Consider the following 21,051-nt stretch of genomic DNA (forward strand, 5'->3'; position numbering starts at 1 on the left):
AGCTCTGATCCCCCCCTCTTGCTGCACTTGCGGGATTCTTGCTCGATCTAATCTAGAATTCGAAATTATCAGCTCCTGGTAGTGGAGAAAAATAATGATGATTTTTAAATTACTTTGTTATTTGTGAATATTAGGAAACGTGCTTCTATAGGGCCGACTTAGAAAATTAGTATTTTTCTCATTTTATTTGTGTTATCTTGAAGGTGCATCACAGCAAATTAACCCTTTGCAACTATGGGTGAACAAGCCTTCTTTGGTGACGCCCTTGACGTAGGCCCCCCGGGGTGAGGGGAGAGGTGACGGTGCACTGGCAAGGGGTGGACAGCGAGAATACCACCCATCAAGGCCTGATGAGAAGCAGCTTTTTGTTTTTAATTAAAAACATAACTTTTAAAATGCCTCATTCATTTTTTGTTTTTATAGACTCAAAACACAGGAATTTTTCTTAAATGAAAAACAGAAACAGTTCAAACTTTTTTTTTTTTTTTTTTTAAAGCAGGCAAGTTAAAAAAGGAAGGCCAGGAAATTGTCCTTTGTAATTCTGCCAGTCTCAATTTTGATTCTTTGTGCAACAAGTATCAGGATAATAATATTTGGTCGAAAAGAAAGGGAAGAAAGTTCCAAGAAGCTGTTTTGATTATTTGATAGGCTGATGTCAGGCTGGCTACTGGTCCTGCAGTTGCTTTGACAGATGCAAAACAGAAAACCCTACACGACAATTTCGACGTTTGAAATCTCCTAAGTAAGCTCATCTACAAGGAGCCCCTACAAAACGTCCACGGCGATACTTGTAATTAGTTTTGACTATTTCCATTAGTGTCACAAGCTGAAAGGGGGCCACAGGTCAAATTTAGATAAAACCAAAGTTAAACTAAGTGAAAGATAGAGGAATAGGATTTATTACGTGCCCATTATTTGCTCTTCAGTTTTGTTGAAACAACTGGCATCGAATCCTAGCCACACCCTAGGATCTTGTGGAAAGAATTCAACATTTTATGGTTGCAACGATTACGAAATAGTCAGTTTTACCCATGGGTATTTCCTGACCTTTCTTTGGTAAACCGTAGCCCTAGCAGAAGATAGCAGGAATTAGTGCAAGAAATAGTCTAAAAAGCCATTGTCACTGCAAAGATGAAAGCAACTTTGATGATCAAAAAGAAGTCAATAAAAAAAAAGGCAGAACATGGCCCCTGAATCCTTCCCTATTGTTCATTCGGGATTTCTTAATTTCCCTACTCTCAATATATTATGGAATTTTCTGTGTGAAGTTTTGCCACGAATTAGAGTGATGTCAACAAAGTTTTACCTTAAGTCATATTTTATCACAAAGTGGAAGAGCCCCAGGAGGGAGCACCGCTTCCTGCTGTTAGGCAGCTGGTCTTCTCCTAGTTACCAGCATCTTAGACAGAGGGCGAGCTCAGTTGCCCTTCTGCGGGGAGCAGGCCTATGCCGGCTGCCGCTGAGCACCCCGCTGCCATCCGAGGAGCCATCGTCACCTGCAGCCAGATCTGCTTGGCTTTGGTTGCCTTTGCTCTCTGCTGCACTCTGAGGGGTAGCGGCATTTGTACTGTACGGCAGGTGCCTGCCACCGTACGTCACTGCTGGGCAGCCTTTTTACGAACTAGAAATGTTGTCATGAAAGGAGGAAGGATTCCAAACTGATACATCCGGGTTTGAATCCACCTCTACTCTTCACTAGCTGTGTGAGCTTGGGCGAGTTACTCAACCTCTCTGGGTTTTCGTGTGCCCTCCGTGAAACGGGGGTGATAGTCCTGGCCCTATGTGGTTATTATCATGACAAAGAACTACCGTGTGTAATGGTCTCGGGCAGTGTCTGTCACCTTCGGGCCTTTGATCAAGTGTAGTTATTATTCAGCACTTCATCCTAGTATCAACTTACTTTGTGATCCTGTTATTGACTGTACATTAGACCCTACGCAATTCATATATGTTCATGTATGTGCACAGATGCATGCGTGTAAGACATGACATAGACATAGATACACGGCATGTACTTTACACAGGAAACAGACCAGAGAGCAGGAAGGAATTACAGGAGATCAAGTCAGTTCACTAAGCACTAATATTGAGCATTTACTAGATGCTCACGTTTGCCCTTCTGTGCAATCCCCTACCTCGGATCCTGTTTGTAAACATCTATAAAGATGAAGAGAGTTTCCCTCTTAGCCTTACTTCAGAGTTTACTTTTCCCACGAGGTCACAGTTATATAACTAATGTTTTCACGAGACAACTGAAGTGTGAGAATCTGTGAGTACCTATGGTTCTTTCTGTGCACAGAGGCTGGGGGCACTTAGGAGAATGTTAGCAGTCCTCTACGCAATGGCTGGGGACAATGCGTTTATCAAAGATTTCCGCAAGACTCACGATCTCTACTGATAACGTTGTTGACTTTTTAGTTTAAACTGTCAAAATTACCACAAAGAATAATTCACTATAACCAGAAGAACTGGATGAAAATAATCCTGTCATTTGAAAATAAAACAGGTCATTAGCTACTGTCATAGCCAGATTATTCTGGTTATATAAGATTTATTTCATCAACATAATGGAAAGAGGGGGAAAATTAAAGTTCAAGAGAAACCCTGATTTCCGTGAGTATGAGAGTGTCTGTGCATAGGAGTGTGATGACATGGCAGACACTGCCGGCTGCAGACTCAACATCCCTGTCCCCCATTCCCGGTCCAGGCTATCCCTCCTCTCCCAGACCCTCACCAGCAGGTGGATCGCCATCCGTCCAGGCTAGTTTGGGTCCCCTGAGTTCTCTTGCCAGGGATTGGACAGGCCCGGCTGAGCACGTGACCAGTTCTGGCCAATGAGATGGGAAGGGAGGCGTGCGGGGGAGCGGTGGTTCTGGGAAGGGCAGTCTGGACACCGCCAGGTCTGCACCGGATGCCTGAGCTGCTGTAGCCGTCTTGGATGGTGTGAGGATGAAGCCACGGCAGGAGGTAGAGCCACGGGAATGGCACAGAAGCAGAGCCAGGCCCCGAACCTCTGGGCCCAGAGCCTACCCTACCTGCGGACTCCTGGTCATGTGAGGTACTCAGTCCCTAAGCCATCTACGCCGGCTTGGGGTGGGGTATTCTGCTGCTTGCAGCCAGCGCATCCCAGGGGAAACAGCAATGACAGAAGCTGCTTGGCCGGAGAAAGGAAACAAGCCAACCAGCCAAGCGGTGGCGGGGACAGGACCTACCTGTTCCTGTGACTCGAGTTCCTTGTGCTGTAGTTTCTTCTCTGCGCAGCGCACCTGGTTAGCGCGGTTTTCCAGTTCATCTTGTAAAGCCTGGAACGGTGTAAGATAAACACATACACATTAAAAATTCGACTCCTCGAGAAGAAGTTTTACCACCTGAACTGGCATTAAAAAGGGCTCGGCTCGAGCCATGACTGCTGTTTCCCAGAGCTCAGGCAAACAAAACCAGACTCTAAAGGTCACGCCCAGGTGTTTTCTGCTTTAGGAATAGCTAGTATAACAAATTCCAAGCAGAAGACAGACACATTAGCAGGTGTCAGTTCCGTTTATAAAAATGTCTCTGATATTCCCAGCACAGAGCCACAAGCCTGCAATCAAGCATAAAGCTGTCACTAATGAAAGTAGCTCTCTCGGTCCACCTGCGAGGTACGCTGCACTCTGAAAAGTGTTGTGACAGCCTAGGAATTGCAATGTCACACCAACATGACAGGTTTCCAAATTATACTAATAGTAGCCTTAAAGGAATTTCTTTATTAAGTCACGAAGGATGGTGTGGAATTAGAGGAGCCTGTAAGAAGCATATGGAGAGTAACTCTTTTAGTTGCCAAGTGGCTGCTGGAAATAGAATTCAGGTAAATATGGGGAATTTAGGAACCGTGACATCAATAATCATCATTGCCTCTGTTACTATTTTAAGTAAAGAGGTGAATTCAAAAAGAAACAATGCATTCAAACAATCTCACATAATTATGGATATGATAGACAGAAAGTTACAACGAGAAGGATACACAGCATGGTAACAGCAAAGGTGCCAAATAAATTTTCAAAATAAAATTCATTCAGTCAAGACAACGGACTTCCTGCTAGGCGTCAAGAACTGTGATAGGCACTCTAGATAGAAGAGTGAAAGAAACCAGAGAACAAAAATTTCCCTGTTCTCATGAAGCTTAGGTTACATTCGGGGGTAGACAATAAACAAATAAGTATAATATTTTATTATTGCAATCTTGAACAGATGACCCAAGAAGACTTGAGCAAAGACCAGAAGGAGGAGAGAGAGCAAGTCACGGATATCTGCAGGCAGAACCTTCCAAGCAGGGAACACTGTATGAGCAAAGGCCCTGAGGTCAGTGTGGAGAGTGGGCGAAGGGGGAGCCACAATATCAGGGACATCATAGGTGCCAAGCCACATCAGGTCACACAAAGCCTCAGAGGGCAAAGAACTTTAGATTTTATTCAGAGGTAGAAGGAAAGCTACTGGAGAGTGTGGGCAAGTGTTGCTTTGGTTGCTGTGAGGAATAGATGGAAAAGGGATAAGGGCAGAAGCAGGGAGGCAGGGTAGAGGCCCCAGAAACATACTGGGGAAGGACGATGGGGAACTGAACCAGGGTGGTGGGTGGCAGCAGGCGGGGGTTTGAAGATAGAGTGACAGCCCCAAGGGGTGGATGCAGACCATGGAAATAAAAAGACCCCCAGATTTTGGCTTGAGCAGGTGGAAGGCGGCAGTCGGGGAAGGTAAGGGAGGGGTTGGGGTAGGATATCTGTTCAGCTTGGGATGCAGTATGTTAAGTCTGGACCGCCCATTACACATCCAAGCAATGATGCTGGGTGCAGCTAGATCGGAGTCTGGAGTTCAGACAGAAACGTCTCAGTCAGCGTCCGGTCCGTTCAAGGCAATGCCAGTCTGTTCTGCATACAGATACACACAGTGGTTCTTCACCTCTTTGGGGTTCTAGATCCAGCCAGCCAGCATCTGATGAATGCTAAGTGGTCCCTCCCCACATGGAAAAACTGTTTATATTCAGTCTTTGATTTCAGGGAGTCCACAGATTGCCTGAAGACCATCCATGGATGAACCCCAGGCCAAGAACCTCTAATTTAAAAAGTAAAAGGGTTTGAGGATGAGGTGAAAAGCTTTAGGGGCTCTTTGATATTATGCTTCATTATAAAATCCCCAATTCAACCAAGTCTGCCCACGAGCTTGCAGGTACCCGTTTACAATTCTGTTATTGTGGTCTGTGAATGCAACTGTTCTGTGTTTGTTGATCAACTCGCAGTTTCTTCTTTCCTTTCGGTAGCTCCCAATAAAGAGGATCCTATCCGCCTCTCTGACGGCATCATCGGGGAGAGGAAGGATTACTGTAGTGGGAAGAATGTGTGCATGTTTTTTTGTTCCCAGTCTTTCCTGCTCTCCCATCCACCCTCATCCTGCTGTCAGAGTGATCTTCTTAAACCGCAATCTAAGTATGTCAGTCCCCCACTGAAATGCTTACACGGTACTCCAGCGTCCCGGAGCTACAGCTCAAACGCCCGGGCGGGGCTTGCAGGGGCCTCTGCCCTCTGGCTCTGGCCAGGCTGAGCCCCACGAAGCCTTGGCGTCCTGCTGCTGCGTGGCCAGGATCAGGGCAGCTGGCAGGGACTGTGCGGGGTGTATTTTCACCGCTCGCTGCGATCCTGGGCAGGAGGTGTTGCCTCCTCGGCGTCGGCGAGCGTGCGGTTGAGGCTCGGCGAGGTTCCGTAGCCTGCTCGGGTCCCCGTGGCCGGTACTCAGGCACTGGGCTGGCGTTTTATTTATTTATTTTATTTTATTTTTAAAGATTTTATTTATTTATTTGACAGAGAGAGACAGCCAGCGAGAGAGGGAGCACAGCAGGGGGAGTGGGAGAGGAAGAAGCAGGCTCCTAGCGGAGGAGCCTGATGTGGGGCTCGATCCCATAACGCCAGGATCACGCCCTGAGCCGAAGGCAGACGCTTAACGACTGCGCCACCCAGGCGCCCCGGGGCTGGCGTTTTAGAAAACTAACTTCGCATTCTGTACATTTTGCTACTCACCCTGCCTCTTTCTTCCTCTGTACCTATTTTTCTCTTTTCTTTGCCTGGAAGCTGCCCCACCTGCTCTGCTTGATGGTGTTCATCCTGAGAGCTAAGAATGGACTCCTCTGGGCTTTTATCCGTCAAGTGCTTCAGAGAATCCGTGTCCGTGTCTGTGCAGGACTGAGAGCAGCAGAAGCTCAGGGCTCTCTCCCCCTCAGGTCTGCAAGCCCAGAGCCAGGCCAACCTGACGCCTGGCACACACTTGACACTGAATTCATGTTTGTAGAAGGAGCTAATAAATATTTGAATGATACTCCCTGAGGAAATGTACTTTAATCACCAGGGCTTGCAAACGTCCTTAATACAGCACATTAAACTAAAGATTATGATGTTTCTCAAAGCACAGAATATACAACTATACCTTCCAAATATCCATATCTAGACACATATTATGTATGTATATATGACATTACTGTTACTTGTAACACTAAAACAGTAAAACACTTCCTTTATTTTTTTTTTTTTAGTTTTTATTTTTATTCTATTTTTTAAAATATTTATTTATTTATTTGAGAGAGAGAGAGAACGTGCTCATGCGTGGGGCGGGGGACAGAGGGAGAAGGAGAGAGAAAATCTTCAAGCAGACTCCTTGCTGAGCGTGTAGCCCAACACAGGAATCAATCCCATGACCCCGAGATCATGACCTGAGCCGAAACCAAGAGTCTGACGCTCAACCGACTGAGCCACCCAGGCGCCCCTAGTTTTTATTTTTATTTCATAGAAGAAAATAAAGGAGATGTGCACCTCTCTTGTCTTAAACAAAACATTGCTCTCTGCCTCCTGCCTTGTCTCCCTCCTCCTCCAGCAGCAGAACCCGGGAGCAGCCACACACAGTGGCCCCTGTCCTCCTCTCCACCCTCTTGGCAACCCGTTGCACCTGCCAGCTGTCCCCACCACACTCCTAAGTCCGTTTTCATCATAGTCACTCGTTACCTCCCAAATGCCGAAGCCAGAAGCCCATTTTCTTGCTCGTCCCATGGCAGTATCCGGCCCTGTTCATGCCGCAGTGGTTTTTCCCTTGAATTCTGAGGAACTAATTCTGCAGACTGAAGCCGGGGCTCAAGTAAGGAGGCTGCTGCAAGAGTGCAGGCCGACATGACAGGACGGCTTGAAGGAGGGCTGCGGTGGCTGTGGCAGAATCCTGAACGGGGCGTCGAGGGAAGGAGGGACTCAGAGATACCACAAGGCTTTGACACTGAACGACCACAGAATAGGATGCCGTGAACTACCGAAGGGACAAGAAGCCAGAGCAGTGGGGGCAGGCTGATTTTTGACCAGTTGAGTTTAAGGTGCTGGTGGGACTTCCCAGGGGACCAGTCACACCAGGAGGGGGTTCTGAGCAGTGGAGAGGGGTCTCAGACTAGGTGCAAATAGGATACTTCCCTGGGGAAGTAAGTCGAAAGAGAAGAGGTTCAAGAACCTGACTCCTGGCTGACAGCCCCACGGATGAGCAGGCAGAGGGGGAGGAGGCCAAGGGGGCTGGTGAGACCTTGAGGGTCAGGAGGCAGCTGAGAGTTTAGCCTTACGGGACTCTAGCAGAAAGTGTTTCTAACAGGACAGGTCACAGAATTACATCTGATCCTTTCTCCACACTCCATATAGCAAAAAGACTAAGTCAACCGTATTTTATCAATACTATTAAACTAGCAGTGAAATTACATTTGCTTTCGAAAAAGGTACCACTTTTCAAATTTGCTCGTAGTTTAAAGACGTAAGACATGACCTTTTTAAGGTTAATCAGAGAAAGCAGTGTGTCTAGAAATTACTTTTATTATCTTTTTAAAAATCAGTTTAAAAAATTGGAAAGTAACCAAATAATATACCACTTTCAAAAAAGTTAAGATGTACTTAGATGAAAGGAAAATGACAGTTTATATTGGCAGCTGTTCCTGGTCTCATATTCTAAAAAATTATTAGGCCGTTAGAGTTTCAACCTCAGAATCTGACATAAGGACAGTGTGAAAGTGAGCACAATTACTCAATCAGTACAAGCAGGAACATTCTTTCGAGTTGTGGCTTCTTTATTCAAAAGCCTTCAGATCCGACATTTGACATACACACACACAAATCGCGACTTTTGGTTTATTCCTGAGAAAAGCCCATGATCATGAAAGAACAGAATGTCCAACACTGGATCACAAATATTAAACGAAATCCAACTTGCACAGTTAAACTGTTTATTCTGCAAAATTATTCCTCATCTCTCGGCTCTGCTGTGTTAACTTGCATCATTACTGAAAAGGCAGTTCTCTTCTCCCAATTAAACCTGCCTTTAAATGCCATGTAAGTCAGCTTGCTGTAGGAAGCAACACTGTGCCGACTTTCAGAGTGCTTTGTGGTGGTCGGGAAGAAAGAATGACACTTTCCAGAAGAAAAATGTAAATGACATAACAAGCTTTGCAAGAACAATGAGGGTATACCACACTCTCTAAAAGGGAGCACATTATAAGATAATTTGATTTGTTTGTTTAAAATATGAAAATAATTAGGGCAAATTAAAGTCTGAAAGATTATACATGTCAATGGACTTCGCAGGGTGAGGGGAAGGGCTGGTGGCTAATGTGATGTCCGTTAAATGGCACCTGTGTCAGTACTAGAGCTTTGCTGTTGGTTTGGGGGAAAGAAAAGAGTACTAGAGTTGATATTATTTTCATAAAATTTATAAACACGATTCAAAGCAAATCACTCAACTTGTAAAATCATGCATTAAGGAATTATTTGTAGTCTTATTAAAAACCAAAGTTCTCTGGCAGTTCTGAATCAAACAAACATGAAATGATGGCAGATATGTGCCTTTTAATAATGAATAAAGGAAACAAAAGAGTTCATTTCAATTATAAAGTGGTTAAAAAGTTATTTAATGAAGGAAAAAGTCATTGGAAGGGAGAAACACCATGCTATAGTGAAAAAAAAAGGAATGGGGCATCTGGCTGACTCAGAAGAGCGTGTGACTCTTGATCTTGGGGTCATGAGTTTAAGCCCCACATTGGGTGGAGAGATTGCTTAGATAGATGGATGGATGGATGGATGGATGGATGGATAGACAGATAGACAGATAGATAGATATAGATGTCAGAATGTTCCCAGTATACAAGGCATATGATAGAGGCTTTCAGACTTAGTCTTTTAGTGTGACCAGAAGTCTTTCTAGAGATCTGACCTTGCCCTTAGCCAACCTCTCCGCCAGTTCCACAGATGGAGGTGGGGGTGGGCATCCATTCTGACCCATGAGAGCTATGACCTTATGATCCTTTTTCAGTAGGCTGTCTGGGAAGCAAATTTGTCCTCAGCTCATCACCCAGAATATCTGGGCTCCAGGTTCTCACCAGAGACCGTCTCAAACTCTCTACTTCCCCATCTTTACCAAAACCTCCATTGTGAGAAATTTGGAAAACTACTTTCTAATCAACACAGAATCAACAGGAAAAAGCTACCCTCTCCTGAGTCACTTCCAGAAACACTATCAGCAGAGTGAACTCCATTTTGTTACGCAGACTGTAGGATATGCCTTCCTGCTTTTTAAGAGTTTTCAAACCAGTTCTGACTTGAAATTTAATGCATTTTACGCTTATATTCTGCCTCATTCTGTGCTGCCAAGTTTTGGCAAAATGCCTGTGTTTGACCTTTTCACAAATCATCATGAGGCCTACGGGCACATTTTCTGAGCCTGCCGTACATTGAGGGGCAAAGGGTAAATGGACCCTTTCCTTGGTTCTCTCCCATAGACCCTGTTCCCACATGTTCTCTGGGGAGTGGGGATCTTGAATAATATAGAGTTCTTCTATTTGAAGAAACTGGATTAAAGCATATGTAGACCAAAAAAATCATGGATTAAGTTTTGCCTTGTATAAATACAAAATTGGGGTCCTCAAAGTCATTGATTTTGTAGACTTTGGGTTAGGTCTACGGTCATGAAACAAGGAAGCAGACAAGCCTCTGCTGGGTGAAATGAAGGAGGGGCCTCGTTAGCAGCAAGCTCTGCACAGCCAAGGAGTTTAATAAGCGAAAAAGCAGAGTATTTGTACCAAAGTGCTGCCCCAAAAAAGTCTGCCTGGCAAACTGTTGAAATTGATGGGCAAGTGGGGGCTCTGCATACTATTCTCCCTACTTTTGTGTATGTTTGAAAGTTTCCATAATAAAAATCTAAAAACATTTTTAAGCTTTTCCTACTTAAAAAAAGATGAAGTCACCATATCCGTCCTTTCATGAGGTTTGAATTTACTACCTTACTTCAGAGAAGACAAGATTCATTCATCATTCAACGGGTAGAAGAGATACAGAAGGACTTCCCCAAGTGTATTCTGAACATAAAGTTAAGGAAGCAAGGAGTGATGTTCATATTTTGACCCAAGGAAAAGATAACTGGAAAGGAAAGGCTTATTTATATTTTTATGAAGATATAATTTACAGACCGTAAAATTCCAGGTTTATTTTTTTTAACGGAAGTGGTCTGTTTTCTATTTAAAATGGTAAGATGATTTAAAAGTTTGTATCATAAAATATCTATTCAGATTATAAAATCTTGATAGAAACCATCATCCCCTGATTGGTTTATCCATCGACCAGAAATGACACCTGATCTGTGACTAGAGGGAAGAGACACTACATATGAAGGGGAAATAGGCATGACTCTCATTTAAACCTTAATTGCCTTTTTACTAATGCCCACATTTTTTAAAGTAGCATTACTTTGATTCAGTTCACGAATGGTGCTGACAATATTTCTGACGAGCTGGTTTTCTTTGGCATGTCAATGGACACAGAAACAGCAGATGATTTTCTTTCTACTATTGCTAACTGAAAGCTAAGGGAAAATGAAAGAAAAGCAACAAAATCGCACTATTTTTATGTCAGATTTATAGACTTTTTTTAAAAGCACATCTTGAACAACTGGGATACAGCGGGAAGACCAGGCCTGTCCCCCCGATGAGGAGATCTAACTCTCAGGGGAGGGAAGATGACACAATGGCAGAGTGACATTTTTCCTGGGTGGTCTCACTGGCTATTTACAGAGGCCACTATAGCTCCTGTCTGATTTTATTTTTTTTCATAGGCTAAATCTAACAAAAGTAACAAGTCTTCAACTGAAATGTCAGTCAAGATTTCTTTTCAAAGTGATTTCTTCATTTAGACCTACCCAGGATGAATAACAAACCGTAAGAAAGTTGGACTGGTGATTCCACAGGGATGGAGAACGGGCTCACACTAAGGATCTAAAGAAAACCAGAACCCCAGTCACTGCAGAAGCCACTAACGCATTCAAAAACATAACAGCGTATATATATGTTTTATGGCTTACATTCAGGTTTTTAATTTTTTTTTTCACAGTCCAAGCAAGCAATTTTTTCTTCCTTTTTTACCCCTCATCATTCAGTCTCTGGTGCTATTGGTATGAAGAAAAGGAGATCTTTGGGGGTGTTAACCCCATACATATGTTACTCTTCACATCAGGCAAGATTCCTTTCAGGTGGAAAGTTTTTAGTCCCTGTTGCAACAAACCACATGTATGAGAAATTGCACTTGGACGTGAGCCTTTGCTATAGTACGTCGTAGGCTACTGATTCAACATGAAAGGCAAAAGTATCGTGGCCAGTATGAAAAATAAGAGTAGTGTTTTCACCCAAGAAGAAGAAAGCTGTTACTTATTCTCTCTTCTCTTGCGTGTGCGGGCACCTATTTTCAGGCTTTTAAAACTCCTGAAGACCTCTCTTTAAAGGTCCTAAAAATGCGCTCTTAAAAATATTGGTGTTTCCTGGCCTTAACATAGGTTCTAGGAACAGAAATCATGTTACTCCAAGACTATGACCTCAGGAAGCTGGCATCTCCTGACGCACCTCATCCCTTCCCTAGTCACGCAAAGACCCTCCTGACCTGACACACGTCTCTGCTTCAAGTAGCCAGTACTTTCCTAGGCAGGAAATCCAAGCACAGCTTCTTATCTCGGGTGGCAGACATGGAGGATCAAGTTCAAGAACGGCAGCTAGGATGTTCCGGGATCACGGAGGAGGGCGACCGAGTGAAAAGTGGTGACGTGTTGCAGACACCCCTCTTCTGCGCAAGCCCGGGGAGGAGGGAGCACCCACAAGTCATTCGTTTCAATTTCGACCTTCTTACAACGACTAATCGCTCACACGTGGGATCCCTTGAGCCTGCGGCATTCATTCCCGAGGACTGTGACTTTGTCCTCTATTAAAACTGAAGGAGGGACGTGCCAGCTACGCGAGAAGGAATGGCTACGGGGCTCCCTGCGGAGGTGGCTGGGTGCTGTCATCAGAGCAGAATTAAAATATATGGAAAGGAAGAGAGAAAACAAGTTTCTGTGTGACACAGATTCAATGGTGATACGATGCCAATGACGACCCTGAGTGCACGGTACCGAGAGAAACATCACGAAGGAAGCAGTTTGGGGCAAGTAAGATCCTGAGTTGAGTGTTAGAGTTGGAGCACGCACCATGACACCAGTGTCCCCTGTCCTGCGGGCAGGGCCCCCCCTTCCCCAGCTCCAGCAAGGGCCTCCCTGCTGAGGGCCCTAAAGCTCATCTCCATACATCTCACGGTCGTCTGGTGTGGCGTCTCCCACTGTCTCTGTGGGCACCCTGTTGCCTCACCGTCATCTCAGACGTGTCAAGTCCAAGACCAAACTCATGGTGTTCCTCTCCACCAGCTTCCCTCCCCGCTGTCCTGCCCATCAGTGACACAGCCCTCTTTCCGCCGCCACGTGGGTTTAAACTCACAGCCCTCCGTGGGCTGTGCCTCTTTCACTTCTGTCCCGGTTAGTTGCCTGAGTTCCTTTAATTTCTATGTGAAGCCACTCTGACTGCAGCCTTCATTTTTGCACACCGGGATTCCACATTTTCCCGGCTACGACCCCCTGCAACCCCCTGGAAGACGAATTTTTCTCAAAGACTATCTTTTTATGCCATTCTCCATCTCCAAAACCATAAATGCCTGACCATCTCTTAACCCTGTCAAGGTTAACATTCTTCTACCTAGTTCCAGATCGGTCTGTAGTCTTGCTTACTGTGCTCAGCATACTAGCTCAAAGCCAACACGGTAGCTCCCACAGGTCGGGCACTGCGCTAACATGGTAGCTCCTACGTCAGGCCGGGCACTGCGCTAACATGGTAGCTCCCACAGGTCGGGCACTGCGCTAACACGTTAGCTCCCACAGGCCGGGCACTGCGCTAACATGGTAGCTCCTACGTCAGGCCGGGCACTGCGCTAACACGTTAGCTCCCACAGGCCGGGCACTGCGCTAACACGTTAGCTCCCACAGGCCGGGCACTGCGCTAACATGGTAGCTCCCACAGGCCGGGCACTGCGCTAACATGGTAGCTCCTACGTCAGGCCGGGCACTGCGCTAACACGTTAGCTCCCACAGGCCGGGCACTGTGCTAACATGGTAGCTCCTACGTCAGGCCGGGCACTGCGCTAACACGTTAGCTCCCACAGGCCGGGCACTGCGCTAACATGGTAGCTCCTACGTCAGGCCGGGCACTGCGCTAACACATTAGCTCCCACAGGTCGGGCACTGCGCTAACATGGTAGCTCCTACGTCAGGTCGGGCACTGCGCTAACATGGTAGCTCCCACAGGTCGGGCACTGCGCTAACACGTTAGCTCCCACAGGCCGGGCACTGCGCTAACATGGTAGCTCCTACGTCAGGCCGGGCACTGCGCTAACACGTTAGCTCCCACAGGCCGGGCACTGCGCTAACATGGTAGCTCCTACGTCAGGCCGGGCACTGCGCTAACACGTTAGCTCCCACAGGCCGGGCACTGCGCTAACATGGTAGCTCCTACGTCAGGTCGGGCACTGCGCTAACATGGTAGCTCCTACGTCAGGCTAGGAGCCTTAAATACTCCACTTCTTTTCACAGTAACTCTCTTGAGAAGCCTCACTTGGGAGGGAGGCAGCTAAGGCTGAGACAGATTGCCTGAGCTTCCCAGCTAGAAAGTCACAGACAGAGGAAAGGGCCCCAGGTCAGCTGGACCCGGGAGGAGGGAATGGTGCTGCCGGAGACCCGCCTCTTCTTCCTCTCCACCTCTGCTTGCTGCTACCAAGAGGCTCCCCCTTCTGCGCTGCCCTGTGGGCCTCTGCTCCTTTCTTCAGCTTATCTAGAATGCCTCCTACTGTCTATGCTGATGCTACTTTCCTTCAAAAGCCTTCAATGACTCCAGATGATCTGGGTTTGGTCTTAAGATATTTAGTCTTAAACTTAATGAATCAAAAAAAGCAGGAGGAAAAAGAAGTTTCTGTGTCACAGATTCACTAGTAATAACGATGCCAGTGGTTAGCCTATCAGAGTGTGGTGTCAAAAAAGAAGGACATTACACCATATTCTGGGTTAAATTACATGCCCTCAAAAAGACATGTTGAGGGGCGCCTGGGTGGTGCAGCGGTTAAGTGTCTGCCTTCGGCTCAGGGCGTGGTCCCGGCGTGATGGGATCGAGCCCCACATCGGGCTCCTCTGCTATGAGCCTGCTTCTTCCTCTCCCACTCCCCCTGCTTGTGTTCCCTCTCTCGCCGGCTGTCTCTCTCTGTCAAATAAATAAATTCATTCTTTAAAAAAAAAAAAGACATGCTGAAGTCCTAACTCTTAGAACCTCAAAACATGACCTTATTTGGAAATGGGGTCTTTGAAGACGGAATTAGTTAAGCAGAAGTCATACCGGATTAGAGCAGGCCTTTAATCCAGCATGACTGCTGTTCTTACATGAAGAGAAACGGGGTTAGAGGTTAGCCATGTGACACTGGAGGCGGAGACTGGCCAGTGATGCATCTACAAGCCAAGGACACCAGAGACTGCTGGGAAACACCAGAAGGGGAAGAAGCAAGGGAGGGCTCTTCCCTGGAGACCTCAGCACGGCCCTGCCGACACCTGGATTTCAGGCGTTTAGTCTCTAGAACTGTGAGATGATAACTTTCTGTTGTTTTAAGCTACTTAATTTTTGGTACTTTGTGATGGCAGCCCAGAGAACTCATATACACACCAAGGAACTTCCTTTGTCTTACACGTTTTTTCTCTGAAACACTATATCACGTGAGCAGGCCCGCGCACACACACAGACACCCGCAAGCGCGCACACACGCGTGCATGCACATTCCTTTTGTACTACCTAGTTCTAGACCTCATTTTGTTCATGTAAGGACCGACAGCATTCTCACTGTGCGACAATCTGGAAACTTGGAGATTTTTCTCCAAAGTTGGCATTTGAAGGTATTTAAATTATATGTATCAATTTGCATTTCTATCATTTCGTGTCCAGGCTCACATCAGGTTATAAAGGCAGTCATTCCAGTAAAATACGGGTGCATTGCTAGACCATGAAAGAGAAGATGCCCAAGACGTGGAGGCAGAGACCTTTAGGTGAGCCTGTGTCCAGCACTCCCACATTCACAGAGGGGATGGAAATTGTAGATGCCACATAAAGTATTTTTCTTTCCTTCCTTCCTTCCTTCCTTCCTTCCTTCCTTCCTTCCTTCCTTCCCCTAAGATACTGTGATACCTGGAGCCAATATTTACGAAGAAAGAAGTTTAGAACTTTCCATTTAAACCACTTAGAATGAGAGGATTTACAAAGATCCTGTTTAATGTTCAGCTGACACATTGTCAAAAACATTTATCGTGCAACCTTTTGAAGTTTCTTCCACTCCCTTTTAGTTATTAAAGCTTGGATTGCAGTTAGTTATCAACAACAAAGCATACACGTGATAGTGTTTTTATAGTCAGTCTTTCAGTCTGATTTCTGAACTACTAAGCAAAATTAAATTCTCCTGATCAGAAAAATGATTAGTGACCTAGTTTTCATGCTGAATGCACAACACAACTGATCTCTGAAATCACTTCTATGTGGACCCACAGACAATGGAGGGGACTTGGAAATTTCACTTAAGTGTTTTATAATGCTTCAAATTGTAAGACTCTTCAGATATAAGAACACGCCACTTTAAGTTAGCCTACAATTCTTTCAGTGCCAATTAGGAAACCATGACCTACATCATTGAGATTTCTCTGGCAACTTAATCCTAGTATAAATTTCTTCACATTGAGAATAACTCCAGTTCATATTTTCCCAAGAGGAATCAAAACTCTTTCTAAATACTTCCATTGAGTAATGTTTTTAAAGTGTATACAATATATTAGCCCTCATTTGGAAAGCAAAAAGATGGGTCAGACGTGGTCTTACTTTTTAAGGAGCTTACACTATCACAGAAGGTATGCAATAAGGACAAAAAGCAGGGAGCACGAGAAGTGTCTTAGGCATCCAACTGAGAAAACAAACCAGAAGAGGGAGGACAGAGGAAGGAGTTCAAGGACACCACAAGGAAGCAAGCAGATAAATACAGAATGGGGGACATTCTACAGGGCCACTGACTTGGTTTCTGTAAGAAGTCGACAGCACGGAGTAAAAAGTAAGAAAGGGTCTGCTTTTAGGATTGAAAAATATATAAGGTAAATAAGCACCAAATGTAACGTTTGGATCTTGTTTGGATCCTGATTCAGACAAATCAACTGCAAAGTGGCATTTTAAACTCAAGTGGAGATACCTGGTTATGAAGCATGCATTTGATGATATTAAAAGACAACTGCTAATTTTCTTCGGTGTGACAGTGGCACTGTGGCTGTGTGAGATAATGTCCACATTTTCGGAGAGGCATTCTAGAATATCCACAGTAAAACGACATGACGTCTGGAATTTGCTTTAAAGTGTATTAGCAAAGAAAATGGGGAGAAAAGAAAAAGTACATGTGGCCAGATCTTGATAATTATTGAAGCTGTGTGATGGATAATTATTGGAGTTGGGTATAGAGTACCATGCTCTCTACTTTGGGTAGGTGTGCAAATTTTCATAATAAAATTTAAAAATATATGTATACAATAAAATGACATCGGGGGTGGGAGCACAAAATTATCAAGAAAGTCTTCAGGTGGAAAGTGGCACCTGGGGGAAACCTTGAATGACAGTTGCAATTTGGACAGGCAGGTGGGGAAAGGGGAGGAACCGTCTGCCAAAGAAATAGCATTTGCAAAGTAAATAAAAGGAAAATGGGGTGCACTTAGCAAAGAACCTGCGTCCAAAGGAGCAGCCCCTGTGAAAGCGAGGAGGTCCTGAAAAGAGGCCTTGAACGCCAGGCTGAGTTTACACTTAATTCGGTGAAGAGGAGATAGGCTTTTGTGCCGTACTTAAACTCAAGTATACATAATTACTTCCTAGACACCAATGATGCGTGTCCCAGGCTTAGCACGTTCAAAACTGGACATATTATCAGTTCTCCTACTTTCTTCCTCTATCCTCCTACCCACCCCACCCTTTTGCCTAAACCTGTTTATCTCCCTATGTATTCAGAGCTAGATTAATGGAACCCATATTCCCCCAGTCATCCAAACCAGGAAGCTCGAGGACACACCTGAATGCTCCCCACCCTTAAACCTCCTGTTGGATCATTTACCTACTGTCTAAATGCTTCTCCTCTCCAGCCCTCTGTCACTGCCCGTGCTGAGTCTCATCTGGGCTGTGAACACACTCACAGGTCCCTCCTTTCCGACTCACTGCTCCCAGAGTACCTTCTCCTCATGTCTATGAACAGTAGCCGCACAGCCAGCCAATCATCTCCAAGGGGAAAACTCGGGAGGCATCTTTGACAACTTGCTTTTATTCCACTTTTCCCCTCCCCCAGAGTTCTGGTTTTCCTCACTAAGCCCTGTGGATTCAATCGCTTCAATACCTTTGGTTGGGTCCACGTGGTGCCCTCTCAATGGACATTCTCGGATTGTGTTGTCAGAGCTTCCTCTCTGGTCTCCATTCACTCCTGGAGGCTCCTATCAGCCTACTCTCCACAGAGCCACCCGTTACCGCCTCAAAAGGCGTGTCTAGAAGTTATCACTGAATCCCTTCTTCCCCTCACCTCCCCTGCCACAGGTGAGTCATCAGTAAGCTCTGCTGACTCTACCTTACAACATGCACGACCCACCCCCTTCTCTCCGCCTCTTTTCCCACCAGCCTCCGGTCTCCCTTCATCTCCCTCCTACACCTTCTGCCCGCGGTCATCAGCTCGACCCATCTCAAGTGTGAACGGCTCTCACCTGCTCAAAACTCTCTAGTGGCTCAGCATTACACTTGGAGTAATATCCCACCTCTCCCAAAGCCGGTGAGGCCCTCACAACCTGGCTGCCACCTGTCCCCCAGGCCTCCTGTACCAGCCTCTCTCATGTCCTCTGGTCCAGCCACACACTGGCTTCCTTTTGTTCTTTGAACATCACCAAATTTATTACCACCTTTGAGACTGTAACTAGCTCTTCCCTTCTTTCAGGAACATTTTCTCCATGACATTCACATGGTCAACTTCTTGTAGCTAGTCTCAGATCATAGATCACTTCCTTGGGGATGTCTTCCCTGACCACGCAGCCGAAACTGGCCACCTGGTCATACTTCATGACATCCCACCTTAGGTCTTCGCAGAACACTTAGTACCATTTGATACTTTTCTTCTTTATTTTTTGTTTCTCTTTTATTTAGAAGACCCGATGAAGGCCAGGAATGGATCCTGTTTACCATGAATATCATGGACCTAGAATAGAGTTTGGCATATTAGAAGGGGCTCAAGAAATACTTGCTGTAGAGTATCTGATCATGTCCTCCTCTCTCGAAAATATCCCAAAGGTTCGTGCATAGTCTTCAGGCAACGCCTCTAGGATGCATGCCTCCTGGTCCATCTCTGCCATGCACCGTCCTTGCCCACCCCCCGTGCTGCAGGCACACTGGCTCTCTGAGTTTGGCACATCTACCATCTTGCTCCCTCCAGGAGGCTTTGCATATTCCTTTCTATCTAGAGCATGATTTTGCCACTTAACACTTAATGATATCTCTCCACACGTCTTTTAGATCCCAGCTTAGACATCACTCTTGCAGGGCAACCTCTCCAGTTGGGCCTGCTAGGATGACCTCCTGGAGCACCATGGGCCTCTCTTTGGTAGGCCCATCAGGATCATGATTTTTACATTTATGTCTGTGATTGTTTTATTTGACTGGCATCTGTCTCTTCTTCTAGCCATATTTCCCATGAGGGCAGGGGCTGGTCTTGGCATTGAAGGATTTTAAAGAGCATTAAAAAGCTCATTCTCCTGGGAAATGCAACTTACTGACGGCGGGGGCAGAGAAAATGTGAATTAGTTCTGAATTCTGGTCTGAAAGTATAATAACGAACATGAACATTTATGCTCCTAAATATGTAGCAAAAATTACATTCTTGATGAAATTATAAGACCTTTAATTTGATGATTTATGCAGCTTTTTAAAGACGAAGTTTCAGAGGGGGGCCTGGCTGGCTCAGTCAGTAGAGCATGAGACCCTTGATCTTGGGGTCATGTGCTTGAGCCCCACACTGGGCATAGAGCTTACACACACAAAAAGGACGAAAGTTTCAGAAGTTTCCAACTGGATTTTTTTTTTTTAAGATTGTGGTTTCCCATTTGAGTTAAGAGAATGAAAAAGATTAAAACTTTTTTTGAATGACTGGATTAACAATTACTATTGTCAGAAACGTGTTTTCCCTCAATCACTGTACAGTAGTACAGGACATCAGTAGTACACGATAAATACAAAGAAAGACCATAACAATGTTTCCACAGCTTTCAAATCAGCTTTAATCAGAGACAATGATGTGCAAGGTGAACCATGATTTCATGAACTAGTTTGGACCCAGCACACTTAAAATAGGGATGTAAATAGTTAAAAAAATATTTTTAAGCAAACAAAAACAAAAACAAAAGCCAAACCAAACCAAAACCCAAAAAATCAAGGCTGGTTCTTGACAGAACTCAGCCAAAACATATTTTTCAACCTTAACTTTTCATCAAAGACTTTCCTTTAAATGAATTATGCCTGTAACTAAAACTGGAAACCTAGCACGGCCCCTTTGAAATGAACCGCCACAAACCAAACACCCACAGCTTCAGATGAGTGTTGTTTCTCTTCAAAATGGACAAAACTCGTTTTAGTGCATTACCTGATTCGTATCCTTGAAAAAGATGTGGTCTAGGAAATCCAACGTTTTAAATTAATTTTAAAAAATTCTGTTTCCTCATTGACTTATTGTTAGCCTGGCTTCTTAGCCCAACTTTTGAATAGCTAAGACCTCTCGACCTCTCACTAGTAGATGAAACTTTGTTCTAGGACCTAATATCAATTCTAAACATTTGTTTTACTCCCCCGTCCCCCAGTTTTTATGTCCAACTTCTGATTGTCAAGTAATATGTGCTAATTGAAGGAAAATCAACAAGCATAAAGAGGAAAATAAAACTCCATACTCCTTGGCATTCAGACAGAACCTCTACTCACACCATGGCTTTTTCCCTACGCATACAAAACTAGCACTTTGAACTCGTAGGACTCACTGAGCATGATCGTGGGAGCCCCCATCCTCTGTCTCCCACCGCTCCTGTAATCCTGCTTAGTGGAGGTAGCTTCTCTCCTGTCCCTTGGTGAAAACTCAGAAGGGACCTTGATTTTCAGGTCACCCTAGTCTGAGAGTGACTTTAAATTACCCACATACTCTCATTCCATTTGGATTGTTCTTAACAAATTTAAATTGCTCTTAAAGGCAATTTCATCTACGGCAAGACATATTTAAGGGACTCCAGAGCACAATTCTATGGCTTAATATGAACATAGTTTTGCTTTCTGTTTGTCTTTGACCGAGGGACCTGAAACAGCTGGGTGGTCCTGGGGGAGCCCTGCACCCCAACATCCCTGATGATGGCTGAGATCGGACTGGAGACTTGTTATAGTTTCCTTTCCCCTGGGAAAATCCCCTAACATTTGTCTTCACCCTGCCTCTTGGGCTTCTGCTCTTGGCCGCAGTTCTCTTTGTACGTTGATCCTGCCCTGCTGGATGGAGGGGCCCTCTTCTTTCCCCTCTCTGCTGCACGGAGAAGGCACATTGAGTGGGACCCTATCACCCT

General features: G+C 45.2%; 1 protein-coding gene across 8 annotated transcripts in view; it reads right to left on the reverse strand.

Moving 5' to 3' along the window:
- CEP112 (centrosomal protein 112) overlaps nt 1-21,051 on the reverse strand; it is a 418,880-nt gene that overhangs the window by 64,564 nt on the left and 333,265 nt on the right. For all 8 annotated transcript variants that reach the window (XM_057317729.1, XM_057317726.1, XM_057317731.1 and 5 more), the window contains one exon: nt 3,213-3,302. In XM_057317729.1, the coding sequence (XP_057173712.1) occupies nt 3,213-3,302 (90 nt within the window). The remainder of the gene's footprint in view (nt 1-3,212; nt 3,303-21,051) is intronic.

Source organism: Ursus arctos, unplaced genomic scaffold (assembly GCF_023065955.2).
Source record: "Ursus arctos isolate Adak ecotype North America unplaced genomic scaffold, UrsArc2.0 scaffold_24, whole genome shotgun sequence".
NCBI classification, from domain to species: domain Eukaryota; kingdom Metazoa; phylum Chordata; class Mammalia; order Carnivora; family Ursidae; genus Ursus; species Ursus arctos.